The following is a 20,695-nucleotide window of genomic DNA, read 5'->3' on the forward strand; positions in this document are numbered from 1 at the left end:
TCATTTATATACTTGGTTTTAAGGTTTAGTTTAACTGCCAACAAGCTAAGTACTAATGACAGTCTTTAAAATATGTTTAAAAAATGTTTAAAATAAGACAACATCTATAAACAGTTCTTTTCTTTTTCAAATATATCAGTTGAAATGTTAAGAATATTTACTGTAGACTGAAGCACCATATAATACTTTAGCCACTCATAAAATAAGAGGAGTTTTAATTTGCTTACACAGAGATGACTCAGCTCTAGGAAGGCCCTTATCTCTAATTTCTATGATAGGAAAAAATATGGTGGGCCCCTCACTAGGAGTTCTGCTAATACACATCTCTATTAGGGGTAGGGTATATGTACACATGTGGATTTTGCTATTTGTGAGCCACTCTAACAAAAGACAATGGGGTGGGGATGGTACTGGGGTAAGAATAAAAAACTGAAATTGACATCTTGAGATTTGCGGGTTGCTGACCATAATAAATCCTGTAATCAATACCCCTTCAGAGGGATAACTGAGAATTGGTTACTGTATACCGTGGAACTACATTTGACCCTTTCCTGGCTTAGTATTTTCACTTTAAATGTTTCTATTTCCCTACTTTGCTGCCTCAGTCAAAAAGCATATAAAAATGTTAGCTGTGCAAAAACATATAGACAGTCTTCTTAAAAGCCACACTTGATTCTTACGTAAGTAGAAGCTTACTGGTCTTCCAATCTTTCTTCTGATATACACTTCCTTTATAATAGAACAATCTGAAAAGAAATCACCTTCTCTATTCTTATTTCTAGTCACACTGAAATTCCAATTCCAATGTTTCCAAAACATGTGCAAAATATCACCAAGAAACCATGAGCCAAGACTACAAATTAGTTACTATGTCCATGACTAGTGATATTGCTAGAGAACACTGGGTTCTTTAACTTTTGGTAAAGTGATGAAAATAAATTTAACCATTTCTTTCACAAAAACATGTTCTTAAACGTGCCTTGACGTTCCAATTTTTTCTTACATGTTTAAATAAACTGAAAAGCTACCTTTAGAACACAGTTGCTGTTCACAAGGAGATTCCCTGGCTTAATGTCTCGATGTAAAATGCCAGCTGAATGGAGATATTTCAAACCTGAAACAACAAACAGATTTAACTGCAGATACTTAATTCCTTTTACTCAACCAATGATTTGGGGAAAACCACAGAAACAAGAGTACAGGATTTTAAATTGTTCTCTAAATAACTGCATAATGAACATTATTAAAAGCTTGAGTTAGCCCTACCTCAAAAAACTATAATTTATAAAATGTCATCAAAGGTTTGCACAGTCTAGAGATAATGTCTATAATTTGAAAGATTATTGAGGTTTAAGTATATAGACAAGCGTTCCAAGCACTGGAGTTAAGGCTGACCAGACCAATAACCTTGAATTGTTCACAAGTGTGGCTACTGGAGCTCTCTGCTATTGATACTCTCAACCTGTGATTGTGAGCTGCTCCCACAAAATAGTTCCCATCAACCAGCAGGGAGCCTTTCCCAGGACAGATCTTCACTGATGAGACAAAATTCAGAAACTTGCCCAGGTTTGTTGGTGGTATTCTCCACCACTAAGAATCAAGAGGGTAATTAATTACTTTAAAAATATTTTTGACATCTTGAAAGACTGTGGGCTTTAGCACTGCTAAAGATCACAGCTTCAAGGCTGAGTCTTCTGAATAAAATATAGCAAATCCCTTTTTTTTTTACAAGTGTGAAAAAAAGGTCTCCCCTCTACCCCCACCCCACCCCCATCCCCAAATATCAACATATCTACAGAAGGTGAACTTTCTAGCTTTAACACTGTATGTGCTTTAATTCTTTTGGCAGATGCTTGTCAATTTTTATAAAGAATGTCTTAATTCTTTGAATCCCGTGGGAGAAAAAAAGTACTTTACTAGGTAAGAAAACTGTTTCAGCTTTAAACAACTCTCCATTTGTAACGGCAAAATTCTGAAGGACACACCTGATGGCCAGAGGAAGCTCCAACAATGTCAGCCCAAATCGCTTTTCTGTCAAGTCAGTGCTCTTTAATGAGCCAGCCTAGAGAATTAGTTAGCTGGCTGTTTCTATCAGTCTCCTCCATGCTTGAAGAGTCATTTTGCTTTTCTAGAGTTGAACTCAGGCATGCCTGCCAACACTCAGGCCAGGCCCACCTACTGCTGGCTTGAAGAATGTATGTTATCCATAGGGAACACAGTTCCTTTTCAATTTAGTCATCTGATGCCAGCCACACACTCCTACTAAAGGCTGTTTAGTGGAAACTTTATGACAAAGCATTCTTGTTTGACAAACCATCTTGCTTATTTACCTCCCTATATTAACCCCCTCGACTACCTAATGAATTAGATCGGCCCTTCTCTTCCATCACTGAAAATAAGAACCACTTGGCTACCCTTAAAAGCCTCTTATTTAACATCAAGTATAGAAATTATTAAATACACCTTGGTCAAAAGAAAGAAGTTGTCAGGGAAGAAGTAAGCCCTGGAAGGTCAGATTAGTTCAAATGAAAAGCAAAACATTTCATTTATACAGTGACACTACCTTTTTCTTCATAAAGAAAAACTTACCTCGCAAAATCTGATAAAGAAAAACTTTGACATGATCTGAGCTGAGTGGTTGAGGAGAGACGATAATTTTATGTAGGTCACTCTGCATCAATTCTGTGACAACATATCTTGAGGTTTCAAGTTAAGGAGAGTTCCGAGAATTCAGCCCCCAATCCCTGCAAAGTAGGTACCAGGTCTAAATAACTTCTGTTCTTAAGGCTGGAAAAAGCTTACGAAAAGAAAGCTTCTAGACAGCATGAAAGAGGTGACAATTCCAGCCCTCACAAGATAAAACACTGCCAAAATTAAAGAATTTTAAAAAGTTAGCAGAAGTAAACAACCAAGTGACTTCACTATAATTAGCATTATAAAAGAGAAAAACAAGGGTAAATATTTTCAACGACAGCTGGGCCAGGAAGAGTGTGAAGACCAGTCTGAGGGTCTATTCAGACATGTTACTGGAGTGTCCTTTGAACCCCAAGAGAGGGTTGTTGGTCTCACCCTAGGCCACCATGGCACCAATGGAAAAGATGACAACCTACCTATCAACTGTGGCTTAAGTTACTCTATAAATCATGGTACTCCTAAAAATACGCAAATGGTTAGTTCAAATCCAAATCTCTCTACAATCTTCACAACTGAATTCTTTTATTATTTAACTTTTTATATATTTATACTTCCCTTACTAAATTTTAAGCTTCCCATGCTTTGCACTCTGTTATACCCTCGGGGTTTTGCTCAATCAACACAAGGCAGATGATCAAAGGCTGGGGCGCAGGGAGCAATGGAGATGGGAATTCAGGACTCTTGTGAAGGCACCACCTTTTGCTGTATCTAGAAAAGGAAAGATGCATGTCTTACTCTGCCTGCAGTTAAGGACTCCTTAAAAGTCTGGGCGAGCTTTATGATTTAAATAATATAAGCTTCCTTAAGACAAGGGGAGAGGGCCTTTGACTTTAGGAGGCTCCTACCAGGATTCAAATTCTTCTGACACCTTGTAAAAGTCAGTTTCACATTCTGAGTCAAACAGTAAGGCTTCCCTGGCCCTGTGCACCTGAAAGCAGGGAAAGGCAAGACAAAAATGTCAGTTATTTTGCTTTCTTACATAGTTCCTCAGATCCTAAAATTCTTCTTCCAGAAAGATATTATGGAGACTGTAGTCTTAGGGTGCTTACCATTAGCTATAAATGAACTAAGAGGTCCTGGGGCTCTTGTTTCGGCATTTACATGCTTGTTTTAAGGGTAAATGCTGGGCTTATAAAAACAAAGACGAGAAGGAATCTGCCTTCAAAACTTAAATTTTCAAAAAGTGATGTTAGGCTTTGTATCTTACCCTTATGAGCTTTAAAAAGTCTCTTCTAGTAAGTGATTATTATTTGGGGAGAAGGATTTAAAAACACTTCTAATTTAACGTTTTAGCAAACATAGGTAGGAAAAGGGACAACTTGGGAGTAAGGGAGAATAACTGATAACACTCGACACACCATAGTTGGAAACGCCCTCCTCCTTGAGACATTTTCTTCAACTGGCTAGCAGGACACCCAACTGTTGACTTTCCTTCTCCCTCTCTGGTTCTTTCTTCTCAGTCCTCCTTTGTTGGTGCTCTTTCCCAAGCACTTAATGTTGAAATGCCCCAGGGCTTGGTCCTCTTCTCTCTCTCTCTCTCTTTTTTTGGTCATGCAGCATGGCTTTTGGGATCTTAGTTCCCCAACCAGGGACTGAACCTGGGTCCTTGGCAGTGAAAGCACAGAGTCCTAACTACTGGACCGCCAGGGAAGTCCCTGGTCCTCTTCTCTTTCGATACTCACTCTCTAGGGTAATGGGATCCAGTCCCATGACTTTAAATAACATCCATGCTGATGATTCCCAACTTTGTATCTCTAGTTAATCTTCTTTCCTTAAGTCCAGGCTTGTCTATCAAACTGTCTACTCATCATCTCCATGGGATGTCTGATTGACAGCTCGAACTACCATGTCCAAGATGCATTCTCTCTCTTTCCCCCACCACACACTTTCTAGGTGTAGGCTTTCCCACAGCAAACCTATTTTTCCAGCAGGCTGGTCACACCACAAACCACAGACCTTGGAGTCAACCTTGATCCCTCTCTCACTCTGCCTCCAATCCTATTGGTTCTTTCAAAACTTGGCCACAGAATTAGACCACTTCTTATCATGTCCACTATTACCAGCCTGGCCCAAGACCCCTACATTTCTAAAACAATTCTAAGCCAGAATACATTTTTCACTGTTACATTTTGTCTGTATATTGAGTCACCTTATTATATAGAAAATCCAATTTTAAGGTTTTTATACTCTTAGGTTTAATTTTTATGTTAGGTTTTATTAACCAGGCTCTTTCCAAAGAAATTAGTGAGGAAATGAGATTTGGCACGTAGAATTTCCTTATAGGAGTTTTCAGTGACATGTTAGAAGCTTTCTATAAGATGATATACATCAGTTAAATTACAATATTATTATCAAGGTTAGATTTAGTTATCTTAATAGTTAAAAAATTTTTTTCTTATAAGAATTTCCAAACACACAGAAAACTTGAAATAATTAAACAGTGATCACCATATATATGCCTACCACCTAGATTTACACTTAACGTTTTGTCATATTTGCTTCAGTGCACATTTATCCATGGCCCTTTCCATTCATCAATTCATCTTAGTTTTTAGATGCACTTCACATAATCTTGCTTTAGAACGAAAGCCAGATTATGTCACTTTCCTGAAAAACCTTCCCATTTCATATAGAGGAAAAGTCAAAGTCCTTAAAATGTCCTTGCAGGGCCATAAATGATCTGGCTTTCTTCCTTCTCTCACCCCCTGTCACTTTCCTCTTTGCTGTTCTCTGAAAATGCTAAACACACACTAACCTTAGCCCTTTCCTTTTTCTCTGCCTGGACTGTGCTTCCCCAGACATCTACTTGGCTAACTCTTTCACCTCCTTTGTATCTTTGCTTCAATTTTATCTTTCGATTGAGGCCAACTTTGACTACTCTAATAATGAATGTGTCCTGCATTCCTCGTCCAATTGCTACCCCCTCGCACAGCCCTACTTTTTCTTTTTTCCTTTAGTACTTATCCTACATAATTTACTTATTACATCTATTGTTTGTCTCTCTAATCCTTCTCCATGAGGGCAAGGGTTTTTTCTCTGTATTGTTCACAAGTCTATCCAAAAGTCTCAGAAGAAACAATGCCTACATATAGTAAGTCCCCTGTAAATATCTGTTGAATGAATGAATATATATTGAGCACCTACTAGGTATTAGCCACTCCATTAAGTATTTTAAATATATCATCTCATCTAATTTCCATGGCAATCCTACAAGATAGGCAGTGGTATCCCCAATTACAGATGAGAAAATTAAGGCTAACAGAAGGCAAGTAACCTGCCTAAGGTTACATAATAGTGAAATTGACTATGTTTAAATTATTTCAATGGCCCTACACAATTTAGGATTTTACCTTCTTTTCTTTTGAGTTATATTTTAAAAAACTCTAATAGGGCTTCCCTGGTGGCACAGTGGTTGACAGTCCACCTGCCGATGCAGGGGACACGGGTTCGTGCCCCGGTCTGGGAAGATCCCACATGCCGCGGAGTGGCTAGGCCCGTGAGCCATGGCCACTGAGCCTGCACGTCCGGAGCCTGTGCTCCCCAACGGGAGAGGCCCCAACAGTGAGAGGCCCGTGTACCGCAAAAAAAAAAAAAAACCTAATAAAATATACTAAATGTTCAGTGTTCTTTATAGAAGAATTTCAGCTAATAAATACAGAAGTAATGACAGATTAGGGGAAAAAAAACCCCACTGTTTTGCAACCTCTATGACACCATGGATCTAAGGTACCAATTATCAATGGTTGCTAAAACCACTTGAAAGCAATGAGACCCACATCAACTCAATCCACCATTCAATCTTAGCAGCAGCACTTATTGTGGGACAAGATATTATGTCCCTGTGATATACACACCACTGCCTAGAAAATATTCATGTCTTAAAAAACAATATAATCAATCTTCTAGTTCTAATTATCAGTTTACTAGAAATATGGGAAATAAAAAGACATCACGAGGAAGCAATCAGCTAAACACACAATGTGGATCATTCTCCAGGAAAAATATCTCCAAAAAATCAATGAGAAAGAAAGAAAGGGAGGGAGGAAGAAAGAAAGAGAGAGAGAAAGGAAGGCGGGAAGGAAGGAAGAAAGAAAGAAAGAGAGAAAGAGATAGAAAGAAAGAAAGAAAGAAAGGGTGGGGTTGTGAGGGGAAGGGAAAGGAGGAATGTTTGGGATAAAAAGTCTCAAGAAATATAATAACCAAATGCAATATATGTACTTTGTTTAGATCCTGATTCAAACAAACCTGATTAAAAAAAGAGATCTTTGGGCTTCCCTGGTGGCGTAGTGGTTGAGAGTCCGCCTGCCGATGCAGGGGACGCGGGTTTGTGCCCCCATCCGGGAAGATCCCACATGCCCCGGAGCGGCTGGGCCCGTGAGCCATGGCCACTGAGCCTGCGCGACCGGAGGCTGTGCTCCGCAACAGGAGAGGCCACAACAGGAGAGGCCACAACAGTGAGGCCCGCGTACCGCAAAAAAAAAAAAAAGAGATCTTTGAGGCAATCAGGGGATAGTAAGGAATTAGCTCATTTTATTAGGTTATGATGGTTATGTTTTTAAGGCCCTTACCAGTTAGAAATGCATATTTAAGTATTTTTAGGTAAAATAATGTGATAGTTGGGATCTACTTTAAAATAATACAGCTCTCCTTTCCCCCTCCTCTCAATAAAAAGGAAATGAGACTGGCAAAATGATTACTAATTGCTGAAGCTGGGTATTGTGTATATGATGGATATTATACTGTTGTCTCTCCTTTTGTGTATTTTTAAAAATTTTCCAAAATAGTTAAAAAAAAAAAATTCATCACAGAACTAGGGAAATACAAAGAAGCCAAAGAGTATAAAAACTACATAGAATCCTACCTCTTTGAATTAACCTATAATATCTTCATGTAAATGTTGTGTATGCATACCTATATGTATATTTAAAACTGGGATTATAGCATACACATGGCTTTGCTGCCTGTTTTCTTGCAGAATTTTTATTACTGTAGAGGGTTCTAATATATGGATATATTTATAATTCAGTTAACCAATCTGTCATTGTTGAAAATCCAAGTTATTCCTAATTTTTTAAACTATTTTAAATAACCATGAGATAAATATCCTACATATATAGCTTTATGTGAATCTGATTATTTCCTAGTGATATATTCCTTGTAGTGGAATTATCGTGACAAAGTAGATTTTATATATATATACACACACACATACACACACACATACATATATATTTTTTAATTTAAAATATCTTGTGAATATCTTTCCATGGTATACAATTCTTTTATATCATTTAAAGTGCTTAAATAGGGGCTTCTCTGGTGGCGCAGTGGTTAAGAATCTGCCTGTCAATGCTGGGGACACAGCTTCGAGCCCCGATCCGGGAAGATCCCAGATGCCACGGAGCAACTAAGCCCGTGCGCCACAACTACTGAGCCTGTGCTCTAGAGCCCGCGAGCCACAACTACTGAAGCCCGCGTGCCTAGAGCCCATGCTCCGCAACAAGAGAAGCCACCGCAATGAGAAGCCCGCGCACCGCAACGAAGAGTAGCCCCCGCTCGCTGCAACTAGAGAAAGCCTGTACGCAGCAATGAAGACCCAACGCAGCCCCCCCCCCCCAAAAAGTGCTTAAATAGTATTCCAATTTATGTAATATGGCATGACTTAAGCAATCTCCTACCAATTGGCCTTTAGGTTATTACTGTTGTTTTTTTTTTTTTTTTTTTGGTGGTACGCGGGCCTCTCACTGTTGCGGCCTCTCCCGTTGCACAGCACAGGCTTCAGACACGCAGGCTCAGCGGCCACGGCCTATGGGCCCAGCCGCTCCGCGCCATGTGGGATCCTCCCGGACCGGGGCACGAACCCATGTCCCCTGCATCGGCAGGCGGACTCTCAACCACTGCGCCACCAGGGAAGCCCAGGTTATTACTGTTTTGACTGTAATGTAGCTTTGTGTGTGGGGGGGGCGGCGGCATAGAGCTTTAATTTTGTTTCACAAAGGATCCTCAATTACGTATAGATCCTTTCTCTTGGGTTAATCCATTTCTCTAGAGAAGAGCCCTCCAAACTTCTGTCTTGGAGGGCACAGGCCAGGTTGCCAGTGTTCTGTATTAGTGGGGGATGGGGCCAAAGACACCACAGCTCCACTCATGCTGTCTCCAGGGAATAAAGCATTATATGGTGTCCTGCAGAATAGGAGACGATCTGAACATTTGAACATCTTACTACTTCTTACACAGGCTTGCAACCAATTCTGTGTTTAGGCCTGCCTGCACCCCTACTTTCTGAGATACTTGATGCCTCTAAACCCTGAGCTGCTCTGATGTTCTGAGCAAGAACTAACTTGTTTCTGGGTTCTCATTACTGCCAGCAGAGGTTTCTACCTCTTCTAGTTTGAGTTCCTAACCCTTTACTGACATTTTAGGGGGGCTTCAGGAAGAATTGGCAGTAAAGATTTGTGTTCTATCAACTGTGTTTTCAGATTGAAAACTGTTTACATGTTTATTGGCCATATATATGTGTGAGTATGAGAGAGAGAAAAAGAAGAGAAAGAGTGAGAGAGAGACTTGTTTCTTTTCTTTACTCAATTTTCTACTGGGGTGATAATTTATTTGTAAAAGTGCCTTACATATTAAGGATATTAACCCTCTTGTATATACTAAAAAATTTTCCCACTAGGAAATCTTAATCATAGGATAGAGACAGGAAAAAACTTCTATTTGCACCATTAAGCCTTAATCAGAAGTCCTAATATTCCTGAGTTGGTTCCAGAAATCTCAAGGGACGAAAACAAAGGAACATTACACAGGAAAAAAATCAAGACAGAACAACAGAACAAAACCAGAAAAACTTCACAACTGCTATCCCTGTATTAAGTACTATCAACTTAATATCAACTTGCAGTTTTACTCAGGGGAAAAAAAATTCCTAAAGAGAGTACTCATCTGTATGGGATGTCAGCCATGTCTTCTGAGTTTATTGACAATTTTTTCTTCCTGCCAGGATTGAAAAGTTCTTGCATGGAAGTGAAGAGCAGGTTATATTCTATTCTGCCTCACGTGTCTGTATAAAACAGGCAGCCAAGTTGCGATTCCAGAATCTCTACTGTTACTGGTGACAGTTGGCATGCATGCAAACAGCAGAGAGCAAACATCTTAATTTTCAAGTTATCAGGTTGAATTCTCGGGGCTGGCACTTGAAAAATCTTGCTTTGACTTATAAAAGGAACGAATTGATACAAAAGCCAAAAACAGAGAATAAGTATGAAATAATGTCATATGCTTTCTTCTAACAGTGACTATATTTTCAAAGAAAAGGGAAAATCAAAACACTGTCTGGCTGGAATGGGTACTGTTCTAATCAGATATTTTATAAATAATTACTAATTTCAGAGAAAACTCTCACGTTTCACTTAGCATTACGAAACAAATATTTCCAGATCAGGGTGTGGTTCACATCCTAGACCTGTTGGATTTGAACTGACAATGTTGGACCATTTTGACCACCAAAAATAGTAATTTCACATTGTTCAACCTAACACAGAGCAAAGTATTACCAGATATCAAAAAACCCCTGAAAAACAAGGCATTCAAAATGAATGATTTCAAGTGGTAAGTCAATTCTTCTGTACTAAGAGCCCATACATATGTGCACAGTTTCTTACAAAATATAAACCAGCAGGTATTCCCTCTGCTAAATGCAAATAACTAGATAACTATGTTACTGTCCTCAGGATCTGTGAATTTAAAAAACCTTTCATTCAATCTCCTGTTATAATATTTAAGAAAGAAGAGTTTAGAAGAGTGTTACTTTCTTATCTCTGCTTCTTGAGAAGATGACATGCTGGGTTAAAAAAAAATGAAGGTAGGTTAATAAACTGTTTTTTTTTTTTTTAAATAAACTCTTAATTTAACCAGAAAGTCCAGGGCAAAACCACATACAGCCCTGTCTACCCTGACCATTTTGTTTACCTTTGTGCAGAGATGCTTTCCCCTCCTCTAATATCTTTTAAACATAAAAGTCTGACAAATTTTAAATGTATGATTTTTACAGAGTGATTAAAACAGCCACTCTGCAGAGAGTAAGTTCTGTCAAACTTTAGTTTAGCAAAGTAAATTCTTCAGGGTTGAATGAATATTTTTCACCTCACGAATAAAGCATTTTTTTCTTCACAGAAAACAAGCCAACGACCAGGCCAACCTTAAAAAATTTTATTTCTCTGGAAAATACAATTCCTGAATTTGGAGATTTAACAATATAGCTGCAGAAATTTAGAAGCAACACACACCACTTTATGATAAGGTTTCTGCTTCGCTCTAGCAGAAATCCTCTGAAGTCTCAATCCCTAGCATAATGTCTCCCAGATGTCTCAACTAGTTGCCATGCCAACTAAAGCAGCTTAAATTAAATGAGGGCCTGAAAAGGCACCTGCATCACTCCAGGTCTGTTGCGCATTAAATAAAGCTCTCTTGACAGGGACTCAGAGGTGCCATTAACTTGAACAGCAGCTATCTGATTATTGTTTCTGAGTAATTTAATGAGGGTCTCCAAACAAGAAGAAAAACAGGGTGCTCTTTCCCTCTCCCGTCCTTCTAAATGGGACAGCCTCTCCGACAGCCGGTGCACCCACTGGGTCAATGACTTTGCTGTGGCCTTTTAAGTTAGCATTGGGTAAAGGTAAAACACAGGACCAAAGTTAGGACTTTCAGGAGAATATCAGCAGATTAACCATTTTCCCTTATTAAAACTCATCATTAAAAATATGGTTGTAAAAAACACACCGTGCATGGTATGCTAACCTCAGAGCGATCTGAACAGCGCTGCTATAAAATAAATCGCTGCTGATTGCAGCAATTAGTTAAGTAGCTCCATGAAATATGGATTTCAGAATGTACTGATTTGCTTCAGGAAAATGAAAGATGCAAATTAACAATTACAAATGCAAGGGTGGGGGCGGTGGCGGGGTATGGCAGCTCTTGATGCCTCAGGTGCCCAAGAGACACAAACGTTTCTGTGTTGTTTAAAGAGTTAATTGTGTATGGTTTTTTGTTTTGGTGATACTGACATTTCAGAAGCTTCTTTATATATAACAGGGTAGAAAATAGTCCTTTTGCTGCTTTCTCAATTATTAGTCAATGGGGAATATCACTTAAGAGACACACAAACTTCAGCTAGAGAGGTCATATGATTTACCCAAGGTCATTCAGTCCTGACTCCTAGTCTAGTGCTCTCTCTATCCCACCAAGCTGCTTCCCATAGCAGCTTGCCTACTATTCCCATTTCTTAACCAAATGTCACCACAACATGCAGATTACTTTGAAATAAAGAATAGCTGAATTACTTTTAATTATGCGCTATGAGGAGAAGAAAAGGAGAAAGGAAGCTAACTTTCTGTTGAAGCTACTTATGTGCCACTTTATATGTCATCTCATTTAATCCTCACTAACAATACCTAATTTGTAACTATTTCTATTAAGATATGAGCACACTGAGGCTGGGACAGGTTAAGCTGCTGACACAGAGCTCGGATTCAAACCCAGATTGTCATGATTTCTAAGACTGACCCTTTCCATGAAATTCTGCTTCACTCTGTTTACTATCAAGAGAGAAAATGAAATCCGTAAGACTGACATTATTTGCACGTTGCAAAAACCAGGTTCCAAGCAAAAATCAGAAAATCAGTACTGCAATACATGATGTGGCTTTCAGAATCCCTCCCTTGCCATGTGTCTTCAAATGGGAAGTCACTCTCTTCGTTCTTCAACAAATATTCTCAACAGCAGCATGTGCTAGACACCGTTCTAGACACTGGAAATTTGATGGTCTATAAGAATGTCACTGCTCTCACTGAGTTCATAGCCCACCAAGGGAGATGGACAATTAAACAAGCAATTACAACAGATTCACTCAAAGATCACAACAGTGTTATGGCTGTTAATCTCATAAAGCCCCTTAGGCACTGCTTTGGGATTGAATACGCCAGATTTGCCATCACACAGCCAACAGGAGTAAGAGAAACAAAGTAGCACAACCAAGAAATATTCTTCTAAAAAGATAAATCTCTAAATTATTAGAATTGCTAAATTCCAATAACTACAGAGATTTAAACCTTTAGTTAAACATGTGAGAAACCATCAAGATTTCTTCAGCTCCCACTGAACTTCTAATTAGATGCACATTCTAATTGGCAATTTGCCTATATCTATAAAAACACATACATACTTTCCTTAGGTTTCCTAAAATGGTTCACCTTAAGACCTTTTTAAAAACACATGAGAAATAACAAAAATAAAAGCACCTAACACTTATTGACCTTTCTCTATGTGCCAGGCACTTTCTAAGCACTTTATACGAATTATCTCTATGAGTTCTCACAGCACAAGTGTTAGGTTATTCTAGAGACTACTTGTTTTCTTTTTGAGTTTTAGTCTTTCCTTTTGGAAGGAACTGAATCCGAAGATGTCTGAAGTAACTGCCCAAATCCACACAAGTACTCTTTTTAATTTCTTCTAGGATCTGTAGTCTTAGTTCTGTTACTAGTAGGCCACAACCTCAAATAAGAAGCAATCCCACAGTTTGCTGAAGTATGATCTCAGTTTGGTGAAAAATATTTTTGAGCCTACTATGTGCCACTTTTAACATAGGTCACTTCATTTAATCCTCATAACAGCCTGGAACTACTCCCATGCAACAGATCTAGGCTGGGGGTGAAGGAATGTCAGGTGGACAGGCTAAATAATGATACTCCTTTGACCAGCAACTGAAAAATAATACAAAGGTTAAAAAAAAAAAATCATAGAGGCAAGTTTTTCTACCTTATACTTTCTTTGCCTCTGTCTCTTTCTACCTCCTGAGTTCCTTCCTTCAAGTCTTATTCCTTTCACCCTTTTTTCTTTCTTTTTTAAAAAAAATTTATTTTTGGCCACTCCGTGTGGCATGTGGGATCTTAATTCCCCGACCAGGGGTCAAACCCACGCCCCCTGCATTGGAAGGGTGGAGTCTTAACCACTGGACTGCCAGGAAGTCCCCTTCCACCCTTCTTAGTCAAATTACAAAGCTAAAATTGAGAATTCAATAAACATTTTCCTGTACCTATGAATCACGTATGCTTACTTGCATAGCTTCATATCCCCTATTTTTTTCTTAACGGATAAGGAGAATTTTAAATTCACGTGCGCGCACGTCTGTGTACATATAAAGAAGTCCCAGCTAACTTTTTGTGTGTGGTGGGGTAGAGGGTTGGGCTAGTAGTCCTTGAGAAGAAAATGGGAAAAAAAGAAAAAAAAACTGAACTAGAAAAATCTCTGAACTAGAGATTGCTGGAAATATAGGACAGGCTTTGGTTGGAGATCTAAATTGAAAATATAAGTTTATATATTATATTACATTAAGATATGGTAAGAAATAAACAAGTCTCTACTAAATGAAATCTGCCACAGATGGGACGTTAATTTTTTTTTTTTTTTCGGTACGCGGGCCTCTCACTGCTGTGGCCTCTCCCGCTGCAGAGCACAGGCTCCAGACGCGCAGGCTCAGAGGCCATGGCTCACGGGCCCAGCCGCTCAGCGGCATGTGGGATCTTCCCGGACCGTGGCACAAACCCGCGTCCCCTGCATTGGCAGGCGGATTCTCAACCACTGCGCCACCAGGGGAGCCCGGGGTGTTAATTTTGCTTTTGGTTACAATCTTCTCTTTCTTGCACAAAGTTTTTATTTTTTTATTAAATATTTTTCCCATTCTTTCCTTCTTTTATTAAAAAAGAATCTGGATTTTGAAATTATGGAAGCATGTCATTTATAACCATTAATGAGTTATAAATTCAACCTTACTGATATGATGTTCTTTAGAATAATGCACATCAGTGTCAAGAGCTGAGTTGTTAGTGCATAGAGCCCAAATATAATATGCAGGACACCCTGCTAGACTCCCACAAAGGTTGCTGAGGAGTAAAATGTGTTCATGGAGAACAGAGGTTGAAGCAGGAAAAAGCAAAAATAAGAAATCTTCTGAGGATCAATCAAAGAAATGAGGTAGGAATGTATTAGAGATACCAGAAAGGCAGAGAAAAGGGAGGAGTGTTTGGGATTAAAAACAGTTTTGTACAATTTTCTTTGATGCAAGAAAGGATTATGGGCAAGATGACTAGGGAACTAATGTAGATGGATAGAGCCTGGCAGTCAACTACCCTCAATGGTAAGCCTCCCCTGACCTCTTGCTCCAGTTAAAACAAATCTGTACTACGATCAGTATTTGTTCAAGCCACCTTTATGATGCTGCATCTATTTTAGGAGGAAATTTAAGAATGCATCATAATCAGCCTCATGCCAGAAAGCCTGGCCACTCCAACTGTCAAGTAATTCTGCAGAAAAAGCTACATAATCACCACAGAAACAAATGCTGACATCAAATTCTGACCTTCAATTATGAGTAAGATGATTGAGTCCTTTTCTGTTTTTAGGAGTCATGATTACTCAGGCAGTCACAGAGGCTGCAGGACTGGTGCCAACAGCAGCTTTGTTTAACCACCATCATTCGCATCAATAAATACTGACTAGGTACCAAGTGGGTGTAGAGAGCATGCTAACTCAATGACAAAACAGAGAAAAAAGATGGATGAATGCAAGGCAACATTCAAGAGATTAGAAGAAACCTGAGATTGATGTGTAAAAATCAGGGAGAGAAAACAAGAAGGAAGCAAAAAGATTTTAATGTACACAGCCACAGAAGCTTGATAAAAAAAAAATAGCTGGTATTTATTGAGAGTTTTCTATGTGTCAGACTTCCAGCTTAAACTTAATTTGCCTCATCTACCCCTAATTACTCTAAGTAAGTCCTATTAAGATTCCCATTACACAAATAAGTGAAGAGGTTTAGAGAGGTGAAGGAACTAGCCAGAGGTCATAGCTGGTACACAGAGGAGTTGCTGCTAAATCCCAGCTTTTGTTCTTGACCTGTGCTCTGTCTTTCAAAAGATGAAACCTCAAAAAAGGTGCACAAAATAATTCTACTTAAGAAGAGAGCATATTCTTAAAATGAGTTAAACGGGTTTAGGCAGTGTGGTGTAGGCTTTGGAATCAAAGACCAGGTTAGAATCTCGACTCGGTCACTTACTAGCTTGGTAACATTAGGCAAGTTAAATAACTTCTCTGAGTTTGTTTTTACTTTTATAAAAGAGGCACAATGAAAATAAAAACAAAGAAAGAGGCACAACCTACTACACAGGGTTACTGCCGGGTTTAGATGTTGTATGTGAATCACACATAAATGCCTGGCACATAGGGAAGAGTGATTACGTGGAAGCTGCTGCTACCATCATCACCATTGTTATGGGAAGAACACATGTGACTATGTTCTTATCTCCTCCTAACATCCCTCCCCCCCACCCTAAGAAAAAGCCAAAGGAAATAAGTAAAAACAACAAACACACGCAAAACAGGCAACCAATTTAAAAAGCTCTTTTAAGGTACTGATCTTAAAAAGAAAGATCAGAATCTCAAAAGGGTATCACTGCTGAAAAGGAAAATTATATTCACTTCTTATTAATGGGGTCTCATGTACTAGTTTTCTTGGCACCAAAAAACAGTATGTCCATTTGAGATAGTCACATTCCTTCATAAGAGGACAAAAACCCTTCTCTTAGACCAAGAAAAGTTTTCTACAGGGCATACTGCATATTACTTTTGAGAAAGAACTAGGGTTGGTTTTGGACAGATTGGAAACTCAAGGGAGCAATTAAAAGTGTTAATCTCTGTGAGACCTCCACACAGGGGACTCCTGGTTTTGGTAAAGGGCTTCTAGTAGCCTGAAGAGTTTCTCAGTCTGAGCTCAGGGTGGTACACATTAGCTATCATACTGGTTTCCCCTAGCTGATCAGTATTCCACATATCCAGAACAACACACGCATGAAACAAAACTCTGCTTGGCTCATGCGTATCATGTTTCCTTTGGAAAAATGCCACTTCAACCTAATCCTATTATCTACCATCTGGGTTCTCTTGCCACCCCTAAGTGATGCAGCAGTACGAGGAAAACTGTCAATAAAACACATAATTATTAAACCTATCACCAACAATTCAGTGCTCTTAATTTTAATAATGACATTCATATATATACAGAGAGAAAACCAATATAATAAGTAGTACATAAATAAATTGTACTCCGGCTAAAATACAGATTTGTGCTAGTGCACTGTAGGTCTATTAAGTTCCTTGAAGTACTGCTCTCAAATAAATTGAGTTGGTAGCTGGGGACTCAGCTGGTCTATGAAGTGGCTAAAAGCCCCACTGCTTCCCCATATCCTCCAATTAGGGCAGGCCTGATATATTTAGTGGCTTCTGAAACCTCTGGGCATGTAACACATGCCTCCCTGGTGTCTACCAACCTTAAAAAATAGAAATAAAGTCAGAACAGTGGGATAGGACAAAAAGATCAAATAAATAGTCCTACGAGCACCCCTAAACTCTCATACCTGAATTAAGTGTGTCAAGAGGCTAATAATCAGAAGGTTAACCAGTTCAAGAGAATGATAATGGGGTTATTTAGGTGTGGCTTTGTTGTTATTCATTATTACCCTCTATTAGTTGGGAAGTCTGATAGCATTTCATTCCCACCAGCTGGGAAGTTTTAGAGGTATATTTATTTTGTAATAGAGGTGAAAAGACTAGATTCTAGCTTTAGACTTTTTTGGCTTCACCTGAAACACACGTGTTTCAAAGAGCTGGTGTGAATAAGTTGCTCTGACTATAGTGACTCTCTTCAAAGCAGAGGGAAAAAAATTCCAACTGTGAGCTGGAACTTTAAACAGTTCTTTTAAAACAACCTCAGGATTTGCTAGTACACTAAGGCCAAGGTAATCTTTGTGCAGTCAGGAAGGGACCGCTACCAGGAGATGTGACCACTACTTTAGGGCATAACAAGGGGAGTGGTTCTGGGACTGCAGGTTGAAGGAGGAGATTAGGTCTTATCTTTCTAATTAATAAGAAAGGTTTGGTTGAGGTAATGGAAAAAGAAAAAGTAGTAAGAAAGATATAATGTGGATGCAGTCTGGATGGAAGGCTTGGAGCTGCTAGTGGGTTGTATATAGAATATATTTTCTGGTAAGAGGAGGCCACGTAAGGGAATATGAGGTACTGAGGTTGACAACCCATTCCTCATTAACAGTTCACATCTTATTATTAAGACAAAAAATCTTTCTATAACTAGGCTAGGTTTGTTACTGACAGACCATTACGAAAGTCCATTTGTTTGTGATGAGTACTTGCTAATGCCATCTGTTGGTAGCTGGCTTGGCACACTTTGTTTGCATCACGAAGTTCATAGGAGTTCCTATTGTCTTCCAGCTTCACTAAGTTCTACTTCCTCTGTAAGGCCTTCCCTTACTACTTTTATAGCACTTATTAAGTGCCAGGTACTGTTCTAAGTCTATTTAACTATCCCAATTTATTCCTCAAAATAACTTTATGAGGTAGGTACTATTATAATTTTCATTTTATTAACCAGGAAATTGAGGCACAGAGAGGTTAAGTAACTTGCACACGAAAACACAGGTTGGACTTCCCTGGTGGTGCAGTGGTTGAGAGTCCGCCTGCCAATGCAGGGGACACGGGTTCGAGCCCTGGTCCTGGAAGATCCCACATGCCGCGGAGCAACTAAGCCCGTGCTCCACAACTACTGGGCCTGTGAGCCACAAATACTGAGCCCGCATGCCACAACTGCTGAAGCCTGCAAGCCTAGAGCCCGTGCTCCGCAACAAGAGAAGCCACCGCAATGAGAAGCCTGCGCACCACAACAAAGAGTAGCCCCCACTCGCCACAACTACAGAAAGCCTGTGCGCAGCAACAAAGACCAAACGCAGCCAAAAACCAAAAACCAAAAAAACCACAGAAAACGCAGGTAGTAAGAAGCAAAGCTGCGATTCAAATCTAGGTGGTCTGGTTCCAGACTCCATGCTCTTTGCCACTACGATAGATTTTCTATTACCTCAAGCTAGCAGAATGCTGACCAGGTCGGCCCTGAACTGATGATAAAGATTTTGAAATAAACAGAGGATAAGGAGCTTGTTCCCATTTCATGATGTGATAGTAAGTCACCAAACTCAAGACTGCTCTTGTCAGGCAGCAGAACTAACGGATGATCAGAAGGAGTGGAGATGGCACTGATTTTAGAGTGCTGTTATTTAGACTCCAACATCAAGAACATGTATTGGAGGAGCCACCAAGGCTTTGTAAGGAGAAGAAAGGGAGATACTTGGTGGTCAATTTCCTAATATAACAATCCTAAGAATATATAATGAAGGCAATTTTCCATATTACCATGTTCGGGCCTGCCAATCAGTCTATAACTTATATTGTTTCCACCTCTCAGACAAAAGAGAATAAAGCTGATTCATTACCCAGCTTCTACAGTCAGTAAAAACCAGGAGAATTTATAAACTACTATGAATAAATGATTGCTATTGATAAGGGCTATGCAAATATTTCATAAGAAAGCACTGCTATATAAGTACTTTAATAATAGAGAGCTAACCATTCTGGACAGCTCAAGTTGTGCATATATGTGAAAATCTGTGATGTGGTCTTATGTAAAGAAACTACCTATCAGCTTCAAAAACTCTGGCCATCTAGAGTTCCGAACTACAGCGGCTGACCTGTCTGCTTAACTGAACTGAAGTCTGAGAACACATTTAATGTTCTATGTGCGATCAGCAACTGAGGTTGTGTGAGAAACTATTAATGATGTGTTAAAAGCCTTCAGATAGCAAAATAAGCGTATTGAACTGGTTTAGCTGGGTTGGGAGAAGAAAATGGAGAACCTGCTGTATCAAATTATTTCCTACAGAATGAATATAGACAGAAAGCTTTGAACACAATTTTAATCCCTGACTTCAGATATTAAAAACTGGACAATTCTTTCTTCCATTTCATTCTGGACAGAGACCAACACTAAGCCAAATTATAAAAAAGAAATCTTGCAATATTAAATATTTATCAAGTAGGAGCCATCCATGTTGGTCAACAGTTTTACAACTATTTGTTTTAAAGTCTTCATCTTTATGCAATATGAGTTAAAACAAATATGAAAATCAGGTGATTTTTCCAAAAGGACATGGCGAATTTTTGGTTTAATAAACTATAGTATGTAGATACCCAAGTCTGATTCCTGAAGCCACAGATTCTCTTATATGAAAAGTCCAAGAATGACAGTTAAAATATTCTTAAACTCACATTAAGCACTAATTCTGAAATCCTGCCATTCCTGTCGGAAGGAAAAATCTCACAACCATAAATATGGGAGACTTAACAGTATCCTTTTCCTCACATTTTTTTCTTCCAAAATCAGGTCCACAGAGGAGGGAAATTTCAACCTCGATCTCAGATATATAACTGCCTATGAAATAAAAACGAGGGCATTAAATAGCATGGATAATGAAAATCTGGTTTATGGGTATTGTTGATTTCAAACAATGCTTTCCATGTGAAAGAAAAACAGCAATGCATCACAGAGAAAATTGCTTTCTCTGGTAACAAATGGTCAGCCCTAAATCTCATCATCTTCTTTGCAACAAAAACCACGGGCGTCTTTGCAACCAGAAAAAAATTGGTGTGTGCTTCAATTAGAATCACTGACCTTTTCTGAAGCATGCCTGTGCTTCTCTATAGAAATCAATGGAATAAAAGGTCATGGTGTTAAAATGTTTGACTATAACAATCTCTTTCCCAGGCTAAGGCAAATTCCTCTTCTTTTTAAGATAACTAATTTGTTGTATAGAATATCAAAAATAAAAACTACCTTTAATTTGCAATTTAAAATTGACTAAAAAAAGAAAAAGAAGTCTATTCTACCACCGGAAAAAAAAGAAAAAAACCCTGGAAAGTTGTCATTCTACATCCCCTGTCATGGCCCAGAAAATTCTGCTGGCTGAGTCCTTGTCACTAAGGTTATAACCACAAATGCAATGAAACAGAAAAAGCATCCTAGAAAATATTATGTTATTTCAAACCTCAG

The 20,695-nt window shown here is 38.9% G+C and overlaps 1 protein-coding gene across 2 annotated transcripts in view; it reads right to left on the reverse strand.

Moving 5' to 3' along the window:
• Positions 1-20,695, reverse strand: part of NLK (nemo like kinase) — a 146,008-nt gene that overhangs the window by 22,566 nt on the left and 102,747 nt on the right. For both annotated transcript variants that reach the window (XR_002647724.2, XM_022596157.2), the window contains exons 4-5: positions 2,590-2,696; positions 1,029-1,114 (exon numbers count right to left, since the gene is read on the reverse strand). Coding sequence is in view for 1 of the 2 variants with exons in the window: in XM_022596157.2 (XP_022451865.1) it covers positions 1,029-1,114; positions 2,590-2,696 (193 nt within the window). In the remaining variant the exon portion in view is untranslated. The remainder of the gene's footprint in view (positions 1-1,028; positions 1,115-2,589; positions 2,697-20,695) is intronic.

The sequence above is a fragment of the Delphinapterus leucas genome, chromosome 19, assembly GCF_059928025.1.
Source record: "Delphinapterus leucas isolate spDelLeu-1000000601 "Yukka" chromosome 19, BTC_Dleu_Yukka2, whole genome shotgun sequence".
NCBI classification, from domain to species: Eukaryota; Metazoa; Chordata; class Mammalia; order Artiodactyla; family Monodontidae; genus Delphinapterus; species Delphinapterus leucas.